General features: G+C 39.9%; 1 protein-coding gene across 5 annotated transcripts in view; it reads right to left on the bottom strand.

The window, feature by feature from the left end:
* Positions 1-18: 18 nt before the first annotated feature.
* Positions 19-18,260, bottom strand: part of LOC125309260 (aspartyl/asparaginyl beta-hydroxylase-like) — a 40,544-nt gene continuing 22,302 nt past the window's right edge. For 2 of the 5 annotated variants that reach the window (XM_048266049.1, XM_048266047.1), the window contains exons 5-23: positions 10,687-10,785; positions 10,522-10,545; positions 10,381-10,428; positions 10,200-10,235; positions 10,027-10,059; positions 9,754-9,789; positions 9,555-9,617; positions 8,950-9,138; positions 8,725-8,810; positions 8,494-8,580; positions 8,181-8,331; positions 7,959-8,095; positions 7,621-7,719; positions 7,401-7,490; positions 7,112-7,249; positions 5,693-5,828; positions 5,495-5,586; positions 5,197-5,330; positions 19-1,551 (exon numbers count right to left, since the gene is read on the bottom strand). In XM_048266049.1, the coding sequence (XP_048122006.1) occupies positions 1,401-1,551; positions 5,197-5,330; positions 5,495-5,586; positions 5,693-5,828; positions 7,112-7,249; positions 7,401-7,490; positions 7,621-7,719; positions 7,959-8,095; positions 8,181-8,331; positions 8,494-8,580; positions 8,725-8,810; positions 8,950-9,138; positions 9,555-9,617; positions 9,754-9,789; positions 10,027-10,059; positions 10,200-10,235; positions 10,381-10,428; positions 10,522-10,545; positions 10,687-10,785 (1,829 nt within the window). In that variant the 3' untranslated portion in view covers positions 19-1,400. The remainder of the gene's footprint in view (positions 1,552-5,196; positions 5,331-5,494; positions 5,587-5,692; positions 5,829-7,111; positions 7,250-7,400; positions 7,491-7,620; positions 7,720-7,958; positions 8,096-8,180; positions 8,332-8,493; positions 8,581-8,724; positions 8,811-8,949; positions 9,139-9,554; positions 9,618-9,753; positions 9,790-10,026; positions 10,060-10,199; positions 10,236-10,380; positions 10,429-10,521; positions 10,546-10,686; positions 10,786-18,260) is intronic. The other 3 variants (XM_048266048.1, XM_048266050.1, XM_048266051.1) reach the window with 3 other exon arrangements.

Raw genomic sequence — 18,260 nt, 5'->3', positions numbered from 1 at the left:
AGAGAAATGCAAAATAAGTGTGTTGATGACATTGTTTACTCACAGAACAAAAATGGCATCTATTCATATATTCAGTGCAACAAATTACAAGATCAATTGGCATTTTATTACAGCAGTCAGTTATCCTGAGAGGCACTTCCTGTGATCCGTTTAAGGAAAACCCAATTCTTTCAACAGTGGTTGAAGGGAATGGTTTATCTAAGATATGTGCTATTGTACAAACAAGCATCTCAATAAAGGGTGATGACATTTCAAATGACCATGGGTTGAAAAATGGCAAACTATTTTTTTAATGAGCCAGAATGTGACATATTGAGACAAATGAAAGTAGAATGCACACTATGGCGGACAGACATGTAAAATAATAACTTGTTTTTTTTTTTACCGGTCAATATATTGATGAAGCATGTTTTTTTTCTCAAACTAAAATGGGGATAAATTAAGTGACCAGTTAAAAAATGAGTCAGTTTGTGCCCAGTGACTACAGGGAGTGGGAATGCAGGAGGGCTCCTAAATGGGTTGGAAAGCAGCAATTGGTTCGGTCATTGAGGTGCTCATTACTGCACACATGATATGTTCTATGGAGCATTCAGAAATATTCCTGTGGGCATTCTGTTGCATCAAATGGCTTGTCTGTTTCAACCCCAGAGCTTGTTTCTAAATGTTCATGTAACTCACCTTAGAATTCAGGCACACATGATACAGTGAGGACTGACACAATGGTATTTGGCATTTTACCATCCTTCAAATCACACACACACACACACACACAACAGTTCAACTAAGGCACCAACAGAGACACACATCAACCACACAAAATAGACACAAAGTGCATAGAACACTCACATCATAACATGGAAATAGGACCTTCAGAAGTAGCATTTGTTTTTGTTAAAAAAAAAAAAAAAAAAATAATAATTCATGTACACTCTCAGTAACATCGGGACAACTCAGAAAACATACATATTCCAATGATCTAATCACTGATAACAAATATAGCCTCTGAAAACTTTTTTTCTTAGCCTAATTTATTCAGATGTTGAACTTCAGCAAAGTTCTATATTGTATTCCTATCCTCTAACCATGACACCCTAATGGGAATGTAGTGTTTTCAGCTGACATTTAGCTGAACCCCTGAAGAGGTGCAGCTCCATTGTTCTTCATTAAGCTTATAGATATATTATTTACATTCATATCAGTACCACAGGCATTGGGGTAAAGGGAAGATTGCTCACATTAGAGAGCACTACAGCTTTAGTTCCCCTCAGAAGTTCTAAAATGATGTTCGCATATATATTTATAATCTGGCTCAGACGTGTCGGAAAAGATGGTGAGCGAGTCCATTTGTGTGGCTGAACCCTGTGGTGGGGAGCGAGAGCCTTGGTGTGACCTTTTGACCTCTATATGGGGGATAGTGTCTGTCTTTGCGTCTGGCTGAGCTCTGGGTGCCACACGTCCACAATGAAGATAAGCCGGTAGCTGTCTGCGTCCTGCCACACTTCATGTTCAAAAGAGTCATCAAAGATGAGGACCTTGCCCTCCTCCCAGCCCCTGTAACAAATGTCATACAAAATGTCATCAATGTAGTCATCCAGTACATTCAGACTGCTTTACTTAACATTACATTTATAACATGCCTGAACACACGTTACTCTCAGGGTTTTAATTTGAAACCACAAGGTGCACTACGAATAGACATCCATGCTGTGGAAACCAAGCATTGTGAACTGATGGTGATACCAATATTTGCTTATTATGACCGCCGCACAGCGAAGCGGCGGTCATATAGGTTTAGTCAGATTTTTTTTTTTTTTTTTTTTTTTTTTCGCATGCCCAAATTTCCGTCAATGATTCCCGGGACACTGAAAGACCGGGGTACACGAAACTTGGTGGACATGTAACCCCACATGGATAGCATGGAACCATCGTTTTCGTTTTGATCTGTAGCCCCTCCGCTGAATTGGACCCCGAAAGGAGGGTAGGGCAGACACAGTTTTCTGTGAATATCTCAAAACCGTAGGGTTTAGGAGGACCATTTTTTTTTTGTATGTTGATCTCAAGGGGCCATGTCAACCCATTCCATAACCACTCATTTCATGTATAGCGCCACCTAGTTAAACACAAAAAAAGTAAAAAATGAGGTGGTGTAATTGAAGGTATCTGTGACCTAACATAGTCAAAACTGCACAAAATTGGAAGTGTAGGATCATTATGACACCCTATGTATGCACGCCAAGTTTTGTGGAATTCCGTTCATGGGGGCCACACAATAAATTAATTTATGTTACTATACACCAACTGGCCTGTAGGTGGGCCGGAGACCGTTTTCTGTGAATATCTCGAGAACCCGTGGGGCCTAGGAGGTCCACCTTTTTTTTTGTATGTTGGTCTTAAGGGGCATGTCAACCCATCCCATTACCACTTATTTCATGTATAGCCACCTAGTTAAAAATTAAAAAAGCAAAAATGAGGTGTTTTCATCTCAATATCTCTGGCTGACAAGGTCAAAACTGCACAAAATTAAAAGAGTAGGATCATTATGACACCCTCTGAATGCATGCCAAGTTTTGTGTACTTTCGTTCATGGGGGCCTTACAATAAAATAATTTATGTGTACATTTAGTGGCGCATACACCAACAAGGATTCCCGGGACACTGAAAGACCGGGGTACACAAAACTTGGTGAGCATGTACCCCACATGGATAGCATGGAACCGTCATTTTTCGTTTTCATCTGCAGCCCCGGCTGGACTGGACCCCCGAAAGGAGGGTAGGGCAGACACAGTTCTCTGTGAATCTTTTATGGTATGTTGGTCTCAAGGGCCCACATCAACCTGGCTCATAATCACTCATTTGTGATTTGCCCCGGTAAAAAATGAAAATCAGTAGGATTAAAAAAGAAAGCCAAAATAAATATTCATCATCATCATCATGGCTGCATTTTCAGTATTGGCTAGAAGTAGTCGCTTGTCCACTAGATGGCGCATCGTTGCAGTGAGGCGTAATTTTTGTTGGAAGTTAAAAGTGGGTTGGAAAAACAATGGACGCTTCATACAAGGACTGTAATTTACCGCAGCTTAACATCTAATAAGGATAGGACGATGTTCACATGAAGTGTAATTCCCATTTCTTCTTGAAGCCGAAATAAATCTAAGGATGTTTCTCGGACATGCTTGGTTTTACTGCAGGTAACGTTAATCTTGTAATATCAATAAGGACCTAGGTAATGTTACCGTTAGCGTTGGTTGAGTGATGGAGGCATTTGATTGATTGCATTTGTAGAAAACTATAAATGCACGGTTATACCAAGCAAATTGATAGCAGCACTGTTTGTATCTTTCGACTGTCATTTATTGCACGTGCTACAAAATCATTCTGTGCAATGGAAGATTTACCAACGTTACACCGGTCTGATACAGTTTTTGCCTATACATGCGTGAGACTGAGACGCCTGTTTATTTTGTTTTAAGTGCGTGCAGGGTGTGAGAGGGGAATCGATGTGCTTTGATTACAGCTTGGTAGTTGTAGTCTGTGAAATTAAAAAAGCACGTGTGTGTGAAGTATCCAAACAATGACACCTTCATTTCATTATGGCTGCTTTAGCAAAACACCTTAAGCTACTGTGTAGTGGGTCCCATTTAGAAGTGGCTACTTCATTCGCTTTCCTTGACTCATGGAGCTGCGTGAATGTTATTACAACTTTTCGCCCACGATATGACAGTTTAAGTCCGCTTGATACTGTAAGGCGAAGCCATTGGTTTCAAAGGAGATTTTATTTGTGTCGTTAGCATAGCCTATTGACAATTTATGTTGTCAATAGGCCTACCTTATAATCCTACCTGTAGCTTAGGGAAGCTAACAACTTTCTATTAGGATCTAGTTTGTTAGTTACCGCTTTGTCATAACTCCCCTGATGCATTTTTGCATTTAGAATAGCCAGCGTGTATATCTCAATCGGAAAATTAAACAATATCGGGTGCCTATGGACTAGGCTGGGTGAACCCAGCCTGATCTGCCCGCCATTTATTTTTGATTTCTTAAAAGATTGAGCTTGGTCTGATGAAAGCCAGACTAGCCATGGACCTCAGTTAAACAATGCAAGGGAACATGAATCAGCCTATATTTGCACTAACAATAACGGACAAAAGCTTTTTTCAACTTTGGCCCGTTAAAATGTGTATGAACAGTCTAGCGACGATTTCATCAAGGCCCATTTGGACATGTCAGTTATTTGCACCACTGGTTAGATGTAAAACAGCATTTCGTTTCAGACTAGGCTACTGTTACTTAATTTGTGCATTAACAATAAAGTTTCAGACTACTGTTACTTAATTTGTGCATTGACAATAAAGTATTACATGAACTAAAGATGACTAAAATCTTATGTAGAAGAAGAAACATTCACAAAAATCCATCCATCCAAAATGACCTTTGTTTTTGATAGCTGTTGAAAACGGCATGGAACTGACAGAGATGTTTTTGTTTATAAATACATAAAAAAATAAATAAATAAATAACATGCTGATACCTTTTGCTTTTCCCAAATACAATGTAGCCTACAGGTGTAAGTGACCTTTCATCAATCCAGTTGCAATGGATGAACTGTGATGAACTGCCCTACTTGTGATTGTTTAGAGATTTTAAAGGTTTTATAACAATTCTACATCTTCTTTGGCTATTCTACAATCTATTCACCTTTTCAGCACCAGTAGGGTACTTTCTGTGCAGCAAAGACACACACACTCAGGCATGCCAAACAAGCATACACAAAAGTTTCAAGAGTGGGGGATGGAGTAAAATATGGAGACAAATTGAAGTGTGATTTATTTTCGCGGAACGGATGTACAGGACTGAGTGGCGGTCATATTTTGTACCGCTATGCGGTACATCTAGTTACGGACATGCCACAGGGCGTAATCAAGCATAAATCAATTGAGTAATTAGTGGCACTTTTTAACTTTTGGAGGAACATGATGGAGGCTTACTTCAAACTTCAAGTTTGTAGTTCATGTTTTTCGAAAATGGTGTTAAAGTTACCATGTTTGAGTGCAAGATCGTGCGAATGACATTAAATTGGCAAAATTATTTTTTGGCCTGGCACATTGCACATTATACAAAGCAGCGCCCAATGTGCTTTTTATGGTTGTGCCGCTATGCTTTGTTTGTCTGCATGCATGTCTGTATACCCTCGCTGACCTGGTGTGGTCGGTGCAGCGGATCCTGCAGCCGTCTCGGGGGATGACCAGGCCCAGGTGCATCCGCAGTCGGCAGTTGGTGGGCCCAGTGTGAGGCCAGACATGGGTGCCGGGCTGCATCACTGAGAATTTGATCTGCCAGGGGAGGTGTGTGTGTGTGTTTGGGTTGGTTGGGAGTGGGGGTGCAAGAAAGAAGAACAAATAATCAAACTGCTTTGTTGAAAATGAGTGATGGTGAAAGACAGAGGAGAAGGCCACTTGATGTTTTGTGCTGCTCCTGACACGTGCTCTTAACTCACCTGGCCTCTTTTACAACTTGTGGCCTCTGGGTAGCGGTCCAACAGGGCACAGGTTTTTGGAACACTGCGACAGGAAGAGGCAACCTTACGTCCTGAGAGAAAGGGCAAGATGGGGCAGACATGAATATATCTCTGTACTGTGTTAGTACATTCAATGGTGATGTTATAACTGCGTCTGTGTGTGTCAATGTATGTTACCTTGCTGCCACAGAGTGAACTGACCCCAGTCTCCCTTCTCTCTCAGGTTCTCATCCTCAGCTACAAAGAGGCCACTGCTGGCGTTCATTACAGACAAAGCCTCATCCCTGATGGTAATCCAGTTACGCTCCAATGTCTAAAAAGTGCACAAGCACACACATATACTGTACACTAGTATTTGTTCATTGTTTTATAACACATGCAACTATCATAAAATAAATAAAATAAAGTCATTAATAAAAAGACTTTAATGTTTGCAATGTTGAAGGCATATCTTACAAATTAGAGCTATTTTTCCATCAATTTGACCACTTTTTTAAAGCTTTATTCATTTTACCCTTTTCTTTTATCTATTTTACCATTTTCATCAGCTTATTATTTTACTTTTCTGTTACCTTTTCCCATTATTTAATTCAAAGGTTACAACATTTATGATCATTTCACTCTTGTATTTATGATCATTTCCTCTAAAATAAAACAATAAAATGAAATAAAATAATAAAAGTATTATTATTATTATTATTATTATTTCAGCAAAAAAGGCATTCCTACCGCAACAGAAAAGTTTCAATATCTTCCTGTGTAAAAATGTTAGAATGTTAGAAATGTTAGAAACTAGCAACAGAATGAGAGGAAATAACCATGTTTAACACCTGTGCTCTGTGCTGCTACAATATCACTAAAAGTTAGCATGCTAACCAGTGGTTAAGTGATACTACGATTGCAGTTTTGTGATATATTTGTCAAACTAGGCTTTCAGCTCAGATCTGTGCGCGTTCTCGGTGTTGGGATGACTTTGGCCAATCGTGTAACGTGGAGACGCACAAGAACGCCTCTAATTAAAAACAATTACTTCGTGATTCATGTTTATAGCTTAATCTACACTGCGTAATTTTTTATGTCTAACCTATAACATCAAATAAATCAATTGTCATCAGTTGCTGTATGGTATGCACGTCCATAGTTGGATATTTGCACGCACAGCACTATTAAAGCGCATTCGAGCTCCAAAATGTTAATGTAAGATATGACAGAATCCTACACGTAAGATAACTTCGTTTTTAAGACAATTGATTGGTCAGTGTGCGGTAGATTACACGATTTGAGCTATAATTTAGCACATAACCTCCTCCCGACCATGGTGATATAGCGACACTAAAACGGATCCACTTTCGTGTCACAGCATAGCCTGGCTTTGAGTGCAACATACCTCGCTAACCCACTAATCGAGATTCGTAGTACATCCCACAGCCCTTACCCATCCTCTGTCATAATAACACTCTGCCACAATAGGTGCTAGTGTGTCATTGTAGCCATCATGGGCAGAGTGCCACATAACTCAGATCCAACATGGAACTTTTAAACAAGAGCACATTTATAATCGTTCTGTGCGCTTACATCAATTGCACCCTAATTTACCTTCACCAGGTCGGTGTATCCAGTCTCCTTTGCTGTCCACCAGGGCTGGGCTCGCAGTCCATTGACATTATATAGAGAGCGCTGCCACACAGAGGCAAAGTGACCTCGCTTGTGCCCCCGCTCATACCATTCATAAGCCTGCAGTACAAACACACACACACACGCATGCACGCACATATACATTACACATCTACATACACATATTCCTTACACATCTACCTCAAACATACTGCATGCACACACCCACACAATGTTTCAATGTTACTTGTTTTTTGGCCCTCATACTCACACTCTGGTCTCCGACTCTCTGCAGAGCGTCTCCCAGGTGGAAGTAGAACCTCCCGTCATCAGTTCCTGCTGCTTCAGACTCCAGACCTTCCTGTGGGCCAAAGTGAACACGCCCACATGGACGCTCTGAATGAGTGTGGATGTGGAGCTGCATGTGTGTGGTATCTTTTACTATTTGAGTGTATCAGAACAAAAGTATGTATGAATGCCCCATTTCATACCCTCAGATAAGGGATGCTCTCTGCTATCTTGTTCTCTGATTTGAGGATGAAGCCGTAATGCACCTTTGCAAATCCATCACTTGGTGCCTTGACCAAAACCTGGAAAGTAAAGAGATATAGAGATACAGTAGTATAATGTCTGTAGATCTAAATCCTAACCATCTGTTACTTACATTTATCTCATCATGATTAATGAGATATTAAAAGAGATTAAAGAGATGATGATAATTGAACAGGACGTAAGGAATTGTGGTCAAGGACTATCGCTTTCATAAAAAAGGCTCTAGATGACGATCACAAATAAACCTGTCCCAGATTACAAGTTTAATTTTTCTCACCTCTTCATACACTTTCTTGGCCGCCTTGTTATCGCCTATCAACAAATAGGCCACTCCCAGGTCATTTTGTAGAGCAATGTCATCTGGGAAGGTCTGGACGAGTAACTGCAGAGTAGCCAAGGACCCACGCATTCGGCCTACAATGATAGACAAACCATTACTTGAGAGTGAGTGAGTGAGTGAGTGAGTAGAGTGAGTGGAGTGAGTGGAGTGAGTGAGTACCTAGGAACTGTTGTCTGTCTGCCCTTCTTTTGAGTGCAGCTTTGATAAGTGCCACAGGGGCATCTGGGAGTTCTGCAGCGTCTTTGTAGGAGTTCACCGCCTTTAGCAGCATGTCATTACTGCGCAACTTTTCAGCCACGTCATCCTCTGACTACACACGCATGCACGTGTGCACACACACACACACACACACACAAAATAATAAGTCCCTATGTCTCATCACCTACACAACAGTTACAAATAACAGAAATATGGGAAGGAATCCTGTGTTAATGGAGACTGTAAGATTTGCAGCATGTGCAGAGTATTTCACCTGTGCTTTACCATACCGACTCCTGGGACTGTGAGGGTATTTTTGCACAAGACCTTCAAAAGCTCTTAAGGCTTCCTCTGCTTTACCCTACACAGATATAAGAACAAACACACACAGACACACAAAGACACAACCAATGTTAATGCTCTGAGAAATACACAACATAGCAGCAAGTAGACAATGAAATGTAAAACCATGTCACAACAGAAATGACTACTGCAGAGCTTGTACCTTCTTGCGTAATTTCTCTGCTGTGTCTATCTCTGATTTAATAGTTTTGTCAAATTTGTTGAACATCTTGGGCTTCTTCTTTTTACCTATGGAGAAAATATATGGATGGATATAAAACTAATTTGTACTGCGTACACATGTCAGTCATTTCACTTAACTTACACTTTTACAACAAAAGACAAACTTGATGGACGGTGTCCAGATGTGAGATTTCCATGCTCGTACCTGTTACCTCTGTGGGTGTTTCCTCAGCTGTGTTTGACTGAGTGGTGTCTTGTGGCGACTGCGGTGCAGATTGTGCAGTGGTCTCTGGCAGTACTGGCGTGGAGTCCTGGGTGACCTCGGCAGCAGACTCTGCTGTTGGTTCTGGGTTGGCGCCCTCCATGTCCTGAGTAGAATCTGGTGCTCTGGGGTCTATCAGTGGTGAGATCAGCGAGGAAGGCAGAGTTAAAATGCCCTCCTCCATACCAAATTCAATTCTCGGTATACTGGAAGGAAGCTCAACAAGGTAAAATCATTGGTTACAAAGCAAATGTTATTTCTTTGCTTTTCCGCAGTGCCCAACAGCCCAAAGAATCAGAATCAGATTGTGCTTCAATCACAAAGACGCATGAAGAAAATAATTTGCATTCCCATGTATAGCCTGCTCCTGTGTATTAACCTCAAAGCTGAAGAAATTTTGCAAAATCAATGTATAAACCTTGGTCAATAGTCGGGAAATTTATGGTAATATCAATAGTTTCATAATTTTGTGTTCTTTTAAGGAATTTTGTATTATGCCCATTGGTGTGTGTGTGTGTGTGTGTGTATTTGTGTGTTCTTATGCAGACCTGCTTCACCTGTTTGCTGACTGGCAAATTGTTCACTGTACAGCACAGTTGTATCACTCTGTCCTACATTAGAAGAGAATCAGCGGTGAGGCAACCTCCAGGCAGAAATCTAGTCCTCCCTCACAAAGGGGTCAACAATAGCCACAGTACTAAACACCAGTCACACCCAAGATGAGACATACAATCCACAAGCACTGACCTTCTGTCTCCTCTGGTAGGTACTCCACCACCAGCTCTGTGACAACACAAGACTTACACTGAACACTTCAAAATGTCTGAACACAAACAGGAACCAACAAGCAAATGTGAAGACATATGTAGGCTCTTTCGTAAAATTAAGCAAAAAGTAGCCTCTCTTAATGGATACTAAGGTGTTAGTATTTCGTATTAGAAATACGAAATGTTATGCAGAATAAGATTATTACATGACCACATCTGGGACTGTCTATCAAAAAGTATTCTCTGCATTTACCTCCAGTGGTGTCAATGGTGTCCGGGTTTTCTTCTGAAAGAGCAACAAAAACAGAGAATTAAATGACAATATACAGTGAGGCTGTAGCTTTTGTCTTGAAATAGTTTGGATTACAATAAGTATGGAAGAATTCCCTCTGCAGAGATGTGCTCTCCTTGATACTGTATACTGACCTTGAGGGAAACTATCAAAATTGTCCTCTATGGGATCTGAAGGGAGACAACAAAACAACTTATCATCTCAGGACCATGGAAAAATGAAAAGGTAGCTCAAAACATAAACTCATAACAAAATGAAGAAATCACAACATAAAATGATGCCTATGGTGCTGCTGTTAGGAGAATATCTGCATACCAAATGGTGTAAATTCCTGCTCCAAACGAGAGAGGCCAGCATCAGCAGCTGTGTAATGACAAGAAAAACACTTTGATGGCTGTTCGTGTGTCATGTAAATACCTGTCTTTGTATAATGCAACAATGATGTGTATTTCTTACCAGTGGAATCAATGTTGAATGAATCTATCAAAAGAAAACATACCCAGATAAACAAGCATTGAACACATGCAGGGGACTAATGTACCAAAGCTACTTACAATATCCTTAACACTAATCATTAATTGCACATTGAGGATTATGGTAGCTGATTATTTAATATTATACCTTGTTCTGATGATGCAGTATTGACAAATTCAGATTTAGCCACAGTAGGTTCTGCTTCTCTCCGTAAATCAGACCTAACATCCTGTTCATCTGATGTGTCTGAATGATAAGTAAGAGATGGATATCTCACAAATTCGTTTGTATAGTAAGATTTTTTAATATATTAATGTTTGCATGCCTCTTCCTTACAAAACTAACTTATGCTGCTTCACGAAAAGGGGTGCTTTTGGTGGGATAATAGTAAAACTATTTTGTTGGATGCTTAGATACCTTAAAGACTGAAACGACACAATATGCTAATAGCAAAATATGAAGCACGCAGTCTCCAGACACTAATTGTATTTACATTTTTTCATTTTTATTCATTTAGCAGATGATTCTATCCAAAGCGACTTAAATATGTCAATTGCCGGTATATTACAAGGGCCATTGTCCCCGGAGAAACTTGGGGTTAAAGGTCCCATGTGTAAGAACTTCTCCCATTTAGTGTTTAGGGATTATATTGTAACCTAATAAAACACATCAAAAACACACCCAATTAACACCAAAGATCCGCGTCAAGACGAAACCGTCGCAGAAGGAGTTGCAGCGGTGTGAATTAAATGTTGCACATCGTTGCTAGCTGTTGCAAGCCATCGCAAAGCATTTAACGTTACCATATCTAGTCGCAGCGCATCTCGTTGCGAATCTACCTAGATGATGGACCTAGTTCCGGACTCCTAAATAGGTGTCAAAACATTTTTTTCTCTCTCTTTTGTCATTGCTTGTGTGTGATACCTTGCTAAAGGGCACAATGGTGGAAGCCAGGAATAGAGCCCACAACTTTTCAGGCTACTACATGCTAGCCCAGCTCTTTAGCCACTACGCTACCACTACCACCTTAGTAGTAATTATCATGAACTATCTGTCAAAATAAGCCCCCCCCCTGAAACGTCATAAATCACGCCATAAATCCTTCCTTTTATGTAATTAGCCACGTGGTTGTCACCACGTGTTGTTTGTTATTGTTATTGTTTTGTGAGTCATGTGACAGTCATGTGACTGGTGTCAAACCCTGGGCAGCCCATATTGGATGTAAAGTCATGTGACAGTCATGTGTCTGTTGTCAAACACGCCACCCCTCTTGGCATCCATATTGGATGTTGTGTCATGTGACAGTCATGTGACTGATGTCAAACCCCTGGGCGGCCATATTTTGTGGATAATGGGGGATCAGATAAACTTTGTAGGAGTTGTATATGTTTTAGTGGTAAATGGGGATAGATATAAAGTGTGCTGCTAGCCCAGAGGAAAGAAAATGTTAAAAATGAGAGCTCCTCTCTTTCTCAGTTGTTTCTCCTAGACAATAATGAGATCACAGTGATATAAAATGATTATTGCTTTTGTCTCCGCTTCTTCAGGTTTGTCTCTGGAGCAAAATAGTTAAGTTATCTCAGTGTAGACTCCCTTTAATATACAAAATGAGATCTCATCAATATTTTAAATAATGCTCAGTGTTGTCTAATTTATACATCTCATATTTTACTCAGGCTGATCCACCAGAGAGCTCTCTGTAAAATCATGCAATTCTCATTTCAGGATCATTTTGGTAAATCTCAGATTAGGCTCCATCAGTTCTGTAAAGAGATCTTCACAAGTTTGAACCGTTCTCCATTCTAGTCATCTCAGTTTAGTCCTTTTTGATTTTACAAAGAGATCTCAGCAAAGGCTTATACAATACTCAGACTTGCTCAATTTATATATCTCATATTTTACTCAGGCTTATCCATCAGAGAGCTCTCTAAGTGAACTAATGTAATGCTCATCCAGAACTATTTTGTTTTATAAATTAGTCTGATCTGTGGAGCGCTTAGCTGTTGTACAACAATTCTCAAATGATTTTCATTGGTTTATTTGTTTTAATTGCACATATTTTCAAGTTCACATTTGCAAACAGTAGGTCTAACCATGTGATGTGACCACCACACATGACGATGCTCTGACAGACCTCTGAAGTTGCCTACAAAAAAAGCTACCATCTATGCCCATACAAGGAGATCACCTGTTAAATTCTCACAAGAGGGAGACGATCAAATCGAGACGCAGACGTTTTCCTAAACACACTTTTGTCTTCAACCTCTCGGTAGATATTATTATCAATGGAATGCGGAAGGCTGCACAATTTGATTTTGCTATTCCCAGAGCTAACTCATGTAACTTGTTAGCAAGTTAGAGAAATCAAAGTTAGACTCCAGAGGTTCATGATGGTCGGACGACAAACTCGCGTGCAGAAGAATCCTACCAGAAAATGCAGTCTAGATTTGGCTTCCAGTGAAACCAAGTGAAACGGTGTGTGGGTATGAAGGATTGTGCAGAACTTGCTACCACGAAAACTCAGAGAAGGTACATTAACATTTTGGTAATTTGCTAACGTTCTTGCATATTTTAGACTCAATATATCATTGAACAAACTGTGACGAAGCAGCACAGAAAGTTAGCTAGCTAGTTAATGTTAGCTACTTGTAAGTTACATCACTGGCTGTGCCGCTTGTATATAAAGCTAACGCTAGACAATTTAACATTGCTAGCTTACTTTGCCTTATACAGCTTTAGTCTGTATGTTTTGAATGGTGTTAAGCCATGCTGTAAAACTAAAAAATGCAACGGAATTTTAAAATGTCTTTGGGATGTCAGTCAAGATGACCTAAGCTAACGTTATTGCCACTGGTTTAAACTGGTTCCAGCTCAATTCCACTGAAAAAGAGGTCGGCAGCTCTGGAAGACTACGCTTAGACCATCAGATCAAATTGCTGAACAAACAGCGCACCAAAATGGTAAGTATATTTTCCCCCAATATGTTCTCACTTTTTGTTTAACCTGCTATAAAATTACAGCATATTGTAACAGGAGTGAAAGGGCATTCTTGTAACCCAGGTAAACTAGGAAGTAGCTGCTAAGCGATTGAGGGATCATGAAATAGCAAAGTCAGCATCTGCAGTCATGAATAACTTACCAGTCAACATTTCTTTTGCAATTAATAGAATCTGTAGCATGCAAATCAAACCAGCTATTAGCCTAATATAACACCAAGCGATATATCTAGGTATGGTGAAGGGTATGTGATGTGGGTTATCTATCTATCTTTAATTACAAAGGGCCAAGGGAACTTTATCAGGATGCATAGTATCCTGAGTCCATTCAATAACTGGCCTTTTAAAAATAAAAATCTGCCTGCCCTATGGATTTTAACATAGGGGTTCCTTACTTATTCCCCTGTATTTTAAGGAATAACATTTATTAATTTATGATACCTGGTTCATTCAATAAAGAATATTGGTGTGTTTAAAGGTTGGATTTTTTCCTCATTTTTTAATTGAGGCATTAAGATCAATTTCCAACAGATGATTTATTGTATTCCTCTGGTTGTCTTAACTTATGCACAGTTGATGGTTTTATAAAGACACCCCTACACCAATAAATAGTTAATGTAGACTGTCACACAATGGTAAAAGTGGAACATTGGCCACAGCTTGTTACAACTTCATTTTTTACCATTCTTTATTAGGGATGTGTACACAAGGATGTGTAACCTTGTGTAACTTTGTGTAACTTGGGAATTACAACAGAAAAGGAACACGCTTCAGCTAATCAAAAATCAATGACTGAAAGTGTCAGTTTCAGAGCTATTATTACCACACTGATAGATTGATTTTGCTTTTTATTTGCTGCCCACGTTATGCACTGTGGAACGCTTCATGGATGGACAGCTGTGGAATCATAAAGGTCAAGAAGGCTTTTGTTACGCAGGGCTGGAGGTTCCAAAACATCCATGAAGTTGGGGTAATTTTCTTATTTTAAATTATTTCCAATTGTGGTGAGCATTATTGGTGGGCCTTTTATAAAGGGTAGGCCTCTATTGCACTAAAATTATTCAACCCTTTATACAGTTAACATCAAACTGTGTAGCTAATAAAGCTACAAAATCACATTGTCATAGAAATGATAGAGGCTTAAATTTCCACTAGGTTTTATGAAGATATTTTACAGATGGGCTGAACATACATCAAAAGTAAAAAAAATGACATGGCCAAAATGATTAACTCACCAACAATATTTGTTGTATGGTGTATACCAGGGATCACCTCAAATGGTGGACCGCGATCCGAAGTCCCGACCGCGGACGCGGATCCTATCCGACCCAGACCATAATAGCCTAATTTAGATTTTCACGTAAGATTTCAAAGCTGGGCGCTAAATGTTTCGATTGGTTAGGATAACAGCATTTACTTCAGGGGAACCATCATTTCGCTTTGCTGCTACTCAGCCAGTGAAATCTGTGAATTTGATAAAGTCGAGTCAGTGAGTAAAGTAGCCTACTATGGGAAGAGACTGATAGCCCGAAACGAGCGAGGAGAGGAGGCGGACGAAGGAAACAACAGATGGATATCTAAGTTAACGATAAGTAAAGTTATTTTCAAATCATCGATTGCTCAAAGAGGAGGAAGCTAGACAGCGAGAAACAGAGCTTTTATATAACGATGCGGGGCAATACCACGCGAAAACTGTCACGTCCGTAACGCCAACTAGAAGTTACTAAAATTAAAGTTACCAAACTAAAAAAAAATTAAATTAAACTTGTTGATTAATGGTTCAAGGAACCAGCCTTGTCTCAGCTCAAATTTTTATTTTAAGTTCAATGTTAAGATCTTTAAAATAGCCAAGGCTACTCAGTTTTTTCTCCCCAATCACTCTTATCTTGCCTTATTTCTCCCTCATTTGAATGTTGCCTTTTAGGCTACTTATTTTATTTCACATTAAACATTAGGCTTAGGCTACAATCTTCTTGAATTTCCCCTTGGGATCAATAAAGTATCTATCTATCTATCTATCTATCTATCTATCTATCTATCTATCTACAACTAGGCTCCATCCATCCATCCTAATATTATATATACACAGTGGCGATTCTAGACATTTTTAACAAGGGTGGCACTAGTGAGGCACTGATTCAAAGGGTGGCATGAGGCAAATCACAACAACTCTGGTCACATTACAAGTCAGCACCAGTGCTGCATTCATTGTTTTGCACCCTTATAATCACATCACCAAAGTAGGTTATTGGTTTTACCAAAATAATTTGGCACTATTTTTAAACTACAAACCTATAAGTGCATTTTACGCTTACATGCCATTTTTTCCAACTAAACAAAATGTAAAAATGACAACATACTATTTTGTGACATTTTACATACATGTATCAGACATACTGCTCATCCCTCCTGCTGCTACTGCAGCAATCAAGCCAGGTAGTACTGATTGTTTTGTGTTTGTTTTGTGTTTATGTTAGTTTTGATCCACTTGACAGCTTTGCTATGTTGCCCATTCAAAAATTTCTACCAGCCCACCTAAATATAGTAGCCTAGCCTAGGTTAGAACCACCCTGCATGGAGACATATTTTACGACAATAATGGTAAAATACAAAAACTTTAGGTTTTGTTAACGAATCTCCTGACCCCTCATTCATCTATTTGGCGCAATGTTTCACATTCTGCCTTCAATCCAGTGAGACATGTGAAATAAATGTTTTTTTTTTTTTTTAAAGCTGTCATCGCTTATAGGCACGATATTTAGCTACCTCTGTTGCCTACACAAAGCTGCGACATGAGTATTTCCTGATCGGGAAAACCTTTCGCCCGCAGTTCAATTCGTGCCGCGAGGCCAATAAAGGCAAGTGTGTTTGCCACTTACATTTCTGACGCCTGACACTTCACACTGCTGCAAGTGCATCAAGAAAGGTCCGCCCTGCACCATGTTAATGGCTAATCGAGACTAGGATTTGGGGTGGCACCCGGGGTGGCTAATCAATCTCAAGGGTGGCTCTGTGCCACCCGAGCCACCCTCTGCTCCGCCCCTGTATATATTATACATACATGCATACATAGCTCAAACATTATGATGCTCCGGACTCGTTGAGTGGAATTTTTCCTGTGAACGACTCGGGCTGAAGATTAATTGAACACTTTGTGTATATCAGTTTTCTAGTTTTGTTTGTTTTTGACAATTGTCAGTGTCTCTTTGAGTGATCAGAGCTAAATGTTTTGGGGCTAATTTAGCGTAATATTGAGCTTCTGTCTTGACGCATCGGATTGACCCTAAAGCACTCCTTGTTTACAAATCACTTCAAGGACAAATCCTATGAATTGACCATAGCTCTTTTGTTGGAAATCACTGTGTGCTGTTCATAGGAAAAAGAAATGGTACAGCCAATTTGAGTTATGGACAGGGAAGTATAGCCCAGAGTCGTGATAGAAGTATTTTGGTATTCCTGACATAATGGGCAGCTGCGTCTTAAAAGTCTTTAAACGGTCTTAAAATGTCATGTTCCTAATTCAAGGTCTGAAAGCCTTAATTCCGTTGGCAAAGTCTTAATTCTTAAACGGTTAGTCTTCACCTTTAATTATAATAGCCTGTAAAGCAAGGTGAATGGGGAAAAAACTAGCCTGGCTAGTCCTATACTATTGTAAAATGTATAGTCTGGAATCGCTTGTTCACCTCGCTTTTTTAATCCAAGGGCGGCAGAATTGTCTTCAAACTGCTCAGCCATGCAATAGCTGAAGACGACTATATCCGAAGAACCGGTCGGCAAACGGCAAATACATCCTTCTCGAAGGGAATGACTTAAGTGCATTGTGTTGCTCAACCAAAGAAAAGCACAAGTCCAACTCCCTCGCTGACGCCAACGCTAATTCAAACAACCGCCTTCGTTGCATATAGCCACCTTCCTGTTGTTCACTGTCGTGAGGACTGTCGCCATCCTGTTGCTTCTCCGCCTTAAGACTCTAACAAAATAGAGCTCCTGTGATTGGATGACGCCCACGCGCCAGCCAACAGAAACTTTGTTGGTTTGACACGATGGTGGCTGAGCAATTAATTTGTCAGCCGCTTAGTGCTGCCTAGATTTCAGGGTTAGGAAAACAACAATGTGAAAATTCAATAGGGGTTGATTAACGTCAGAGATCGTCTAATTTAGTGTTGCACGGTGCACTGATAATACAAAAGTGTTGCAATAGTTGGCTAGCAGTTGTCACAATACCCACTTTTATTAGCATCAATACTTTTAAGAATGACCTGTTCTTGCTTGTGTGCACAAGGCATGATTCTAGTGCCTCCCTGCCTCTCCAGCCTTTTCCCTTTCACACACATATGCGCAGCTGCTGTGGCCATAAATAGCTTAGACATGGCTGCTAGTTTAGCTTAAGGATTCCTGGTGGTAACATAATAATAGGCTAATATCAAGTTGATTTGTTTCATTGCACCTCCTCATAACCTACCGAAGCTATGATGCAATGAGGTCTACTATTGGGTTTAATGTCATTTAGAAATAGGCAGCGCAACCTTGCAAACTTTTACATCTGAGAGAGCCTTTGCTAACTAATTTGCTAGCTCAGGTCATGTACAGTATGTCATTCGTAACTAGGTGCTAAAATCATTATTGAACATGATCCCTTCTATGAACTTGATAGTTTTTTATTTACATTTATTTTATCTAATGACAGACAACAATGAATTGCATCCACATATCCTTATGTATTAG

This window comes from Alosa alosa, chromosome 16 (assembly GCF_017589495.1).
Source record: "Alosa alosa isolate M-15738 ecotype Scorff River chromosome 16, AALO_Geno_1.1, whole genome shotgun sequence".
Taxonomy (NCBI): domain Eukaryota; kingdom Metazoa; phylum Chordata; class Actinopteri; order Clupeiformes; family Clupeidae; genus Alosa; species Alosa alosa.
This window is presented reverse-complemented; position numbering and strand designations above follow the sequence as displayed.